At 38.0% G+C, this 10,960-nt stretch overlaps 1 protein-coding gene and 1 long non-coding RNA gene across 4 annotated transcripts; one reads left to right on the plus strand and one right to left on the minus strand.

Moving 5' to 3' along the window:
- Nucleotides 1–1,080: 1,080 nt before the first annotated feature.
- On the plus strand, nucleotides 1,081–6,239 carry LOC131320733 (uncharacterized). 3 transcript variants are annotated; one of them, XM_058351556.1, is made up of 8 exons: nucleotides 1,081–1,389; nucleotides 1,513–1,705; nucleotides 3,239–3,452; nucleotides 4,228–4,394; nucleotides 4,672–4,796; nucleotides 4,882–4,942; nucleotides 5,691–5,739; nucleotides 5,888–6,239. In XM_058351556.1, the coding sequence occupies exons 2-8, from the start codon at nucleotides 1,526–1,528 to the stop codon at nucleotides 5,968–5,970; spliced, it is 879 nt and encodes a 292-aa protein (XP_058207539.1). In that variant the 5' UTR covers nucleotides 1,081–1,389; nucleotides 1,513–1,525; the 3' UTR covers nucleotides 5,971–6,239. The 3 variants fall into 3 exon arrangements, with proteins under 3 accessions (XP_058207539.1, XP_058207541.1, XP_058207542.1); XM_058351559.1 differs by lacking the exon at nucleotides 1,081–1,389 and adding an exon at nucleotides 2,102–2,176 and having other exon boundaries at nucleotides 1,600–1,705; XM_058351558.1 differs by lacking the exon at nucleotides 5,888–6,239 and having other exon boundaries at nucleotides 1,121–1,389; nucleotides 5,603–5,739.
- A 2,337-nt stretch (nucleotides 6,240–8,576) lies between these two features.
- LOC131320734 (uncharacterized) lies at nucleotides 8,577–10,324 on the minus strand. Its single transcript, XR_009198331.1, has 2 exons — nucleotides 9,299–10,324; nucleotides 8,577–8,851 (listed from the first exon to the last, which is right to left on the minus strand). It is a non-coding gene; the product is annotated as an uncharacterized LOC131320734 (long non-coding RNA).
- Between the last annotated feature and the right edge of the window lie 636 nt (nucleotides 10,325–10,960).

The raw sequence follows: 10,960 nt of genomic DNA on the forward strand, positions 1-10,960 counted from the left end.
AAGGTGATGATGAAGCAGTTCTATTTCTTCGACCTGGTACTTGGAAAGTAATGTGGGAGGAAGGAGAAGATCTATCAGGAATCTGGCTTGTGAGTTTCATCTTAGTTTGGTTTGGTGCTAAGTATGGAGGAGGAATGGAATTGGTTTTTAGTACTATACCGGGAAATACGATAACTATAAGGCGTAGGATGTTTATCGTGAATCAGTATTGCATTTGATTGACTGATGGTGAATCAGGGGCGTATTTGTTATTCATCGGCCGATTGTCAGGGGTCTTTGGGATGCGGTTCTTGTTCGGTCGAGCATGTTGTACTTACCAAAAAAAAAAAGCGCTTTCATTTCACTTCATTTACTTCTTTTCAACATATTAGAAGTCCTTCCATAGCATTTTTCTCCAGTTCTCTCATCAATGTGGAAGACAAAAGCTATTCAAGTCTGTGAGATGCCACCAAAATTGAAAAGAATCAGAATGGACAAATTTTTTTGAAACAAGAAAGATTAGAAACAAAGTACTCCACAGAATCAATCATGTGGATTTGAAACAAGAAAGATTAGAAACAAAATACTCCACAGAATCAATCATGTGGCCGATGTTCCATTCTTAAGTCACTGTTGTGTGATAAAGCAAAAATGAGAAAGTGAAAAAGCGCTTTAACTACTGGAAGTTCGTGAGAACGAAAATTGAAAGTGAGCGTAAAACGTGTTTGTAGAGAGCCAAAATGAAAATGAGAAAGTGAAAACGTTTCAAACTAGTAAAGAAACTCGTGAGAAAAGCGTGGATTGATATCGGAAGCTAAGAGAAGGATTATGTGTAGGACTGCAAACAAATTGAGTTGCTCGCGGCTCTGCTCATTAAGGCTCGGCTCGTTTAGTAATTGAGCTAACGTTCGAGTTTTAGGCTCGTTTACTAAACGAGCTGAGCTCGACACTTTACTGATTCGGCTTATTTAAAGAGGCTTGTTAAGTAAAATCGCTAGGCTCGGATCGAATTTTAGACTCAATTACCGAGTTCAATCACTACAAAGCTCGGCTCGACTTGTTTGCACCATTGTGTATATAACGAGGCACTAGGGTTTTAACATTGCTAAAAGAGCTACGTATCCATACTCCAATAAGCAGGAACCGCTACATAAAATTCTCCCCAAAGCCTACAATGAACTCAGCTCTCTGCTCGACCCTCTCTTTCTCTCCTCGCTTCAATGAACTCTCCCTCCTCCTCTGCCATTCATTTCTCTCTCCTAACTTTCTGCCCTTAGATCTCTTTTTCTGCTCTTCATCCCTCGCGCCCTTGACCATTACGTTCTAGGGCTTAGCCTTCTAATCAACCAATCGTAAAAAAAACGAACGACGCACTTTGGAAAATCACAACCCGACTCCAGCACGAATCAGGTTCTTTTTGCTTTGTACTTACACCCCCATATATATGTATAAATATATGTAAAAATATACATATACATAAGCTTAGTTCTAATTGTGGTAGAGGTTTGGGAAATGTTGTTTTGAATTTGACAGGTTAAAGGCCGCCATGTTTTCGAGATGGAGCAGAGCCGTGACGTATCTCTATAGGGTTGGACCACAGAAGGACGTGGTAATCAGGAGAGATTTCTGTTCTCTCTCGGGCCGAGGGTATTCGAAAGTGGCTGCCACTGCTGAGGTGCCGGCAGGGGTGGATTCCGGTGAGAAAGGCCATGCGAATATGCCGGAGGTATGCATTCAGAACCAGCAAATTCTTTTTGGGGAGAATCTGTGGATAGAGAAATTCAACTTTGGGGTGTTCTGTTTAGTGAACTTACTGAATTGAAAAGTTTGGTACGCGTAAGGTGATAGTAGATTTGATCCTTATGTCATAGTTATGGGTAGAATTTTATGTCTTTTCTCTAGGTACATTACACAAGGAAAATGATAATGGCAGAACTGTTTTTGCTAATGCCAAAATCTTAGCGCACCAGAGCCTTGTACTCCACACTGTTAAATTTCTTGGAGGGTTCCAACCTAAAACCAATTGGCAATAGGTGAAGTAGTCTCTAAATTATATTAACCAAACTTGGGTGGCTTGGATGAGCGATGTGAGATAAAGTCTAACACTCACCCTTATGTGCAGCCTGGATGCACTTGGAGGCACGAATTAAGGAGACTAGGAGATTTGACTCAGGTGATGGAGACTTAGCCAGGTGAGGTGAGGCCACCCAAGACTTAGCGCTAATACCATGTTAGAATTTCTTGGAGGGTTATGCAAAATCAATTGACAATAGGTGGGGTAGCCTCTAGATTATATTAACCAAACTTGAGTAACTTAGATAAGCGATGTGGAATAGTGTCTAACAAGTCTTTTATGCGCTATAAATTTTGGCATTAGCAACACTGTTACGAAATTGAGAAGTGAAACTTGAAATTTACATCCATACATTCATATACACACGTGTGTATATATTGTGTGTGGGTGGGGGGTGGCACGGGCCTCTTGATACCTCCTCCCCTGGGAGTAAGGATGTAAAATGGATATTGGTGGAGTTTGGAACAGAAGGATGGATGACAACACACACACCTCTCATGTTGATGTCTAATGTTCTGAACTATGAAAAATGTAGATTTCAGGGATATCACCGGGATCAGCCATCCCTGAATACACTTTGGTAATTTACTTCAGCTTGCATTATTGTTTTTGGATTTCAAATGTTGGTCTTGTTCAGCAAGATGAATTGATATCATGAGAAAAAATTTTAAATAAAAGAAAAACAAATTGTTGTAGTTCCTTTGAACTGTTATGGTTTCTTCTCCTTTCCTCGTTTGATAGTGGTATGTTAAGTTTAAAATCAAATTTTGGTCACTAGAAGATGGCGTGTAGAGTGGCAGATGTATCCATCATCTGTTTTTCTATCGAGCCAAGAATACTCTGCTATTTTTCTGTTGTTATTTGTATCATTATCTTTGGTCTCAACAGATAGTTACTGTAAAATTGGTAAAGTTAAACAAACAAATGAGCTCAGGCGGTCTCTGTTTCTGTTTCTATTCTGATGAGTATAATCTGCTTTGAACCTTACTAAGAAGATGTGTATAGTCTGGTAATGAGTTTGTTGAAGGTTTTGTTTTTGAGGTCATGCAATGTTCTCTGATAGTGCTCTATTACCCAGTAGTTGTCAAACATATAAATAAAGCTATTGTACATTATTCGATGGTAATAGGCTGTTGACTAGTGAAATTTTCTTGTGCTGACTAACACACTATACACTTGGAACAGGTAAACTTGAATAAGATGTTTTGGGCTAAACCCCGTTCATTGGCTTTGGCCGCTGATTCCCCATTACGAGTTGAAGAGCCAAAGTATGAGGGCATCAGGCATATAATTTTCAAGCTGCTGCTATTTTATAGTAAACAAAGCAAGTCCATTCGAGGGGCAAATGTTGTTTACCGCCGCATCGTTTCACAAGTTGATAAACCTGCCATTTATAATGGTTGGTCTTTCCATGTTTTGTTTCACCAATTAGTAAATCTTTCTTCTCATTAACGTGGTGAACTCTAGCTTTCCTGCAAGTTTCTGTATTTCTGTTGTAATTTTTTCACAACACAAAGGAATTGTAGTCATTTCCCCTTTTTAAACATTCACCTGATTTTGGTGAAAATGTTGGATGAGAATAAAACAACTCAGAAAAAGCTACCCTAAAGAAGTTTGATGGTTGAATTTTATATTCTTGTGTCGTTATGCAAAATTTTCCAATAAAAAACAGGATAGAAACAATTTGCAGGCTATATACCATATGAGGTTGGGTTTGCTCTTGTGTGTCCTCAATATTTACATCTATAAAAGCCAATATTGAGGTCCATACCATTTTTCTAAAAAGTTTCGTAAACTGAGGTGAGCATTCTGACTGAGAATAAGTGAAAATCAACCATTTCCTCTCTATAAGGCCAGTATGGTAGAAAGATGCTGACGCATGCAGGTCTAGACCTCATCTGTGCTGCATTGTACTTCAAACTTAAGCTACTAACTTGACTGATGCTTCCTCCTGGATTTTGTGTCAAAGTAGCGGGTGTCACTCCTTACTGAAAACTAAACGTTTTTAGGGGTGGCAGGTAAGGTTTCTCGCTGAGAATTCAGAAGCAACATCAGCATTTTATGTGGCTTTGAAACTGGAATCATGAGCCTAGGCATTGAGTGCGTGTTTTTGTAAAATGTCTGCAATAACTATATTGAGAAGACCTTCAAAATGACACTCTCTTTGTTTGCAGTATTTAGCCTGGAGAAGACCTTCAAAATGACATTCTCTTTGCTCGTGCTTCACATGTGGCTTTGCTTACGCCGGTTGAAACAAGAGGGAAATGAAGGTGTTGAGTTTGGGCAGTACTTGTACGAGTTATACAATCATGATGTAGAGATGCGAGTATCTAAGGCTGGGGTTCGTGATTTGTTTCCATTTGGTGACTTTAACACTTCTCTGTTTAGTATTGCCTATCAGAAATGAGCTATTAGTTGCAGCAGGATGAAATTTAGGAAATTGATGAGGAAATTGAATCAATTGACTTTTAGAATATTGCCTATAAAAAGGGTAGACTGGCTGACAAAATGAGGGAATCACACTGGAATGTATTTTGTAGATTGATGGTTAAATCAGTGATTTTGGTTGAATAGCCATATCAAAGTAGGGAGATCATTTATTGCTCGTGTTTTTGCAGGTTAACTTACTATTGACTAGATGGATGAAGGATTTGGAGAAGATATTTTATGGAAATATTGTTGCTTATGATGCTGCCCTGCTACCAGAAGCTAAACAAGAGGAGTTGGAAAATGTGCTGTGGAGGTGAGGCATTCGCTTGAGTTTGATTGGCCCATGTTTTGTCATGATGGTTCTTAACTCTCTGCTTTAATGTTTGTATATGCTGCAGGAATGTGTTCTCCGATGATGGCTCATCAATACCAGATGATTCTGGTTTACGTGCAGTTCAGGCAAACTTCTCACCTCTGTTTTATTTCCTTAAGCTTGAAGGGAAATATAAATCCGTGAAACTAGATAATCTCGTGTCCTGATACATAAGATGAGAAATATGACCATAGCATCTATGTTGATGTTGGTATGCATATAGGAGCACACCCACATGTAGCTCCAAAGAAATGACATTGGTGTTGGGTGCTCAAAAGAAATGACATTGGCAGTTAATCGCATATCTATTTCTGGTGGGGTAACAAAAATCAGTCATGTAGCTGCGTTAGCATCTACAGGGGTTGTACTCTATGGTACATTGTAATAATATTGTAGTAAAGGCCCTTCTGTCTTTCTTCCATTTTCCACCACTAACCATAAACCAGAAGTATTTGGTGTTGCTATTGGAGGATGCATTTCTCAAAATTACTGGGCACCCAGAAAAGGTGTTAGCAATTAGTTTAAGATTGAGTTTTTGTGTTCACAGAAGTTGAAATTGGAGGACCATCAAGTTTCTTAGCTTATTGGTTAAGTGGGGTCTTATGACACACAAGGAATGTAACAACTTCATAACTTGACCACATGTAATAGTTGAGTTCAAGAGGGTTGTATAAGCATCGATTTTGTTTTTTCCTTCTAAATTTTCCCTGTATTCATTTGAAAAATCTCTCTACTGTCCTTGTAAGGAAATACATCTTGGATTAAAAAGCGAAAAGAAAGGGAGAAAAAGAAGTTGAGGGAAAGCTTAATGGACTCTTCTTGGTTTATATGCAGGCTATGTCAAGGTATGTTCGCAGGGAATCTACTTGCCTCTCGTTAACAGGTACATATACCTTTACACAGAGTCTAATGTTGCTTTGGGACAACATAACTACTTTGTGGGTGAATATTAAGTTCTGTGCTGCGTGGAAGAACTTCAATCAGAATGATAGCATTTCCCATCTGTCTTACCATTGATTTTTAATCGGCAGAAAAAGAAGCTTTATTTTCTGGGAACTTTATGTTCACGTCATTGGAGAATTCGTCGAGCCATATGCCAAAGAATACAGCATAGAACAGTCTGAGACGAGATTATGGCAACATGTTGACACAATTAGGGGGATCCTATGGTGGTTCATTGGATATATAAGTAGGCAGGATTTCGGATTGCACACGAGAGTAATGAATATGAAGGCATCTTTTTATTCTTTCTTTTTTTAGAGAAGGGATCTCTTTGTTCACCATGGATATATTTGTATGTTTGCTGAAGAAAGTGATTTGTTGGGTACTTGACTTTCGGTTACTCAATATCAGCTGGTTGAATAATGAGACCTTTTATGATGATGAGACCCTTCTTCTTCTTCTTTGGTACATGCAAGAAACTTACTTTGTCCTAATCTAAGGGGTAGGGAATAAGACCCTACGGTGAGAATTGAGCAAGGGAGCACAGGGCTACCCTTTGTTCTCTCTGGGCCTTTGTGTGGATGGATCCAGCTGCAGCTACTTGGTCCTTTTGTTCAGCAGAGATGTAATGTACGTATATTGTCAAGGGCTCCTTTGGTTACCTTTCTTAGGCTTGTCCTAGTTCCCCCCGCACGGGCAGGCCTTTTTTCCTTGTCGCACCGTACATAATTTGGCAAAGCAGTTGGATTTTTTTCCTCTTCTTGTCTACGGCTTTACACACCAGCACAGTACAACCCATATAGAACGCAACTGCACAATTTTTCTTTATGCAAAATAATTTCACTTCTTCAACCTCAGGCTTTATAGGCCTAAACAAGTGTATTTCCGCTATATTACTGAACTACTGGTTAATGGCAATAGTCACGTTTTTATTGAATGGTAATTTAGTTGACGTATGCGAAAAGAATGACACGTCTTGAAATCCGTCGAAACATATGTTGTAGTCCATTTAATTTAGTGAAAACGCCCCTGTACCAAATAAGCAAGACACAAACATGATAGTATTACTTATTTGCTTTATTTAGCTAGTCGGTGAAATTTGTTTTATGTTTCATTTGCGTATTATTATCCGTGTGAGAGTAAGAAAACTCATCTGCTTATTTTTATCTACAAAACAAGGATTAGGGATCAATTGTACAATTCCCCCGTAATCCAAACACAGAGAAACCATACCACGAAAAGAAAAAAGGAGGGAAAATCCAGGTAGTAGCATTGTTTCCTGAGTAAAAATATAGGAGTACCAGTATGAAATATCAAATCCAATGTCATAGAGCTGAATAAAAGTCCTGTGGATTGAGGATATGCCACTCCCCCATTCACTCTCCCCTCCACGCTGGGCTTTTGGGTAATTGGGTGTATGATAAGATCACAGCCACGACCACGAGCACCACCGCGAGGGCCAAAACTGGCTTTATATTTAGCATCCCCTTCAAGATGGTCCAATGCCCCTTTCAAAGAAACCCAGTTGGAACTTCTCAGATCCCGACTCCAAACAAACAAAGACTAATTATGCGCCAAAGATTGTTCAGGAATACATTCAAGAAATACTGTTGGAGTTGAAGAGATTATAATGTATACGAGTATGTTTGTTTGTGCGCGCGCGCGGAGAGAGAGATCCTCGCCTTTTCCCCCAATCCCAGAATCTGCAACCCCAAAGAGAAAATTAGAACATCAGTACATTGCCAGGATAGAAATGAGTTGAGTTTTGTTCACCCTCCACTTAAGAGGGTGAACATTACCCTCCTTCCTATTGGTTGAAATGATGTGGATCCCACTACAAAATGATGTCATGCTTACTCAAAAGTGTATTACATGGTAAGCATGACATCACTTTGTGACGGGGTCCACATCATTTCAACCAATGAGAGAAAGGGTAATGTTTACCCTCTTTTAAGGAGGGTAAACAAAATTGCACTCGATAGAAACAGTGTACTTAATTCCCAGATGAACTCAGTTTTTAATTACCTCCAAATACAGAGAAATTAAAAACTGACTCATTAATAGAAATTAAGTGCATCAAGTGCATTGTTTCTATCCTTAGAAGTAATTTTTTTGTTTTAAATAAAAATTTCTGTTTTAACCGTTCTTTTGAACTTAACTTAAATCTGAGAGTTTTGTCCTTATTTGAATTTTTTTCGCATTTGTTAATTTTGCATCAAATTTTTGTGGGTTATTAATTCGTCTCGACGAGAGGAATTGGAAAAGTAAATTTTTTTTTTACTATTACCCAAGTATTTGAGAAATAACAACTTTTTAGCAAAAAAATGTCAATCAATAATCCACAAAAATTTGGCGCAAAATTAACAAATGCGAAAAAATTCAAATAAGAACAAAGCCCCCCGATTTAAGTTCAAGAGAACGAGGATAAAAGAAAAAGCTACTAGCCCCGTTCCACTTTCTCTTCTAAAAAAATAAGTAGTTATTTTAAATTTTTATTTTAAATTTTAAACTTAAAAATAATATGTATTTACAAAAATAGTTTTTCAATTTTTTTACATCGTCCAACATTTCTCATCGAAATCTATCAAACAAGATTCACATGCCATATTTTTAAATTTCGATAAACTCAATATTTTTAAACTCAATGTTTTTTTTTAAAATTTAAATTGTCCAAATACATCTGGACGTCAGAATTACCCGCACAACCAACACAATGGCTGTGGGCGTATCATTTTTGTTTTAGGTACTTATTATTTTTGAAACGACCCGCTCTAGGAGGATTAACATAATCAGTCTAATGAAAGCTTAATATCAACCTTAATGAAATTCGTTCCATAAGCGCAAGACAATGTCGACTAAGTATATTACAACCGGCTTCCAAAATAAAATTTACAAGTGAACTATACAAGATGAGTTGCATCCACATACGGTACGACAACTCTCCAAAAATTGATATTACAAAATGTATACGCCAAAAGGACACCAAGTCGCCCCTCCTCTCCACTCCTACAGCCTGTCAGACCAGTCGTGGACCAAAACTCTACTTCAGTTACCTAGAAGGATTGTGAGTGTTACTACTTCATTCAAGCAAAAAGCATAAAACAATTTACACGAGCAAACATGGATCAAGTAATGCTTCTAACCATATTTAGCAAGAAACAAGTTATTTTTCACAAACCATTAAATAAGCACAATATTTCAAGAAACCATAGGGTTGCTTCCCTCGCAACCAGGAGTTATGACGGTACCGTGACCCTGTGAACAGGGTACTTCCAACAATTTATACCCTGTTTGTGTACAGCAAACAGACAATTTATACCCTTCTTGTGTACATCAAGAAGAAAACAATTCCAACCAACAATACAGCTATGGCATGCTCTTAAATTAAATCATGTTTCAAGCAACTTGATCCATATCACTATCGTCAAAATTTCCAACATTTGCAGAAAAATGATAAATTTATGTTTTAGCTAGCCACTTCAATGAAATAGCACGCTCACCTTAGAGATTCAAAAGACAAAAGCGAAACGCCTCCTTCTCAACCTTGAGGTGGAGACTCGTCCCCCGATCCTAAAATATGAATGACACTAAACTTAGTATATTTCATACTCCAACTCGTGTTAAAATGCAAGTAAAATGTATCAATAAGTCTAGCATATGATCTTCTTTTTAATCTCCAACCCTAGTATGATACTGCATGAGACCAATGCAATAAAAATGATGGGTGATGTGCTTCAATGCTCAAAAGATGATTCAATGAGATTTGATACAAGAATTCTCAAGAATAAGGCTTAGACCATGACCAACATGTATTGTTCTGACCGTAACCGAAACATAATCGTCAATTGAAGAAAGACACTTTAACCATTGAAAAGTAAACTTCTTCCTCTTCGAATCGACAGGTCATTCATAAAAAACGGAGTTCGGGTAACCTTATTACGGCCTCGCAATTAAAATTTAACATAATATCAAAACTGGTGCAGAGACAGATTTGGGGTCAACTTTAACAGCAGTTCTGTTATTGCTCAGGCAAAACCACAGAGCACGGGTTGCGTCTTTGGAAAGCTCTACGTGTCTAGTTTCTAGCAAAACAAGCGGAATGTGATTTCGAGTCTCGAGCTAGGAGATATGACTGTTTTCCCAACTTGTGTCAGTGCAGTCAGCAATGCGAGTTTCACAGCAGCAGTTTGGTGCGCGATTTTTAACTTTTTCCCCTCTTCGAAATAAATTCTGAAAATTTTACCCAACAAACTAGACATGCATATCCATCTCCAGTAAAAATTTCAGAAAATTACAAGGTCGGAAAGTCTATGAGAAAAATTCGCTAACAACAGGACAGATTCAATTATGTTCAAACTCTAACTGAGACATGTCCCAAAGATGGACGAATTTGCTAGGTTAAAATCCATTCTCCTATGAACCAATTAGGATTTAAACTACAAGAATATGCAGGTATATACATGTTGATCAAAACCCAAAACATAGATTAGGTATAAAATAGGGTTTACCTTCAATTAGATTTTCCCAATTCCTTTTCTTCTTCTTCTTCTTCTCATCACTCACTCACTCTCTCTCTCTCTCTCTCTCTCTCTCTCTCTCTACGTGATACAAAAGAAAGCGATGGAGAGGTGGAATAATGTAGAATACCGTAGAAGGTTTTTTTAGGGAATAATTATCCCATGAGGTTGGGTGTATGGGTTCTAATAGGTCAAAACTCATCTTAACCCTTCATTCCACCTACCAAGTCAATCTCTTTTAATTAACTTAATTAAACCCTCAAACTCAATCATGTATTGCTTAACAATTAATGAATGATATGCGAATAATAACACAACTCGTGTAACAAATAGCATGACCTATGCAACATAAAGTTAAATGTCATATGCGATGCACGTGCATGTTCGGAACGGGTGTTACAATTTTGAAACTGAAACGGGGCCACTAGTACTTCATTTTTGAACAATAAAAGAAACCGGCGACTGTCGGTGTGGGGAAGACGGAAATTCGACCAAGAGGTCCACGCCTCCGTCGACTCAACATGAACGTGAATTACCATTAAATTAACTCCAACAGGTCAAAAACCCATAAAAAGCAACCCACATCAAAATCACTCAAAAAAATTTAAAAAAGAAGTACATACGAAGCACCACATTACATGCATA

The sequence above is a fragment of the Rhododendron vialii genome, chromosome 3a (genome assembly GCF_030253575.1).
Source record: "Rhododendron vialii isolate Sample 1 chromosome 3a, ASM3025357v1".
Taxonomy (NCBI): Eukaryota; Viridiplantae; Streptophyta; class Magnoliopsida; order Ericales; family Ericaceae; genus Rhododendron; species Rhododendron vialii.

Bases quoted from the DNA above. Each gene is read 5' to 3' on its own strand.
- LOC131320733 (XM_058351556.1), top strand. From the start codon at position 1,526: ATGTTTTCGAGATGGAGCAGAGCCGTGACGTATCTCTATAGGGTTGGA. The intron at 1,706-3,238 runs GTATGCATTCAG...CACTTGGAACAG, and splicing joins GCCATGCGAATATGCCGGAG to GTAAACTTGAATAAGATGTT. The intron at 5,740-5,887 runs GTACATATACCT...TTTAATCGGCAG, and splicing joins TACTTGCCTCTCGTTAACAG to AAAAAGAAGCTTTATTTTCT.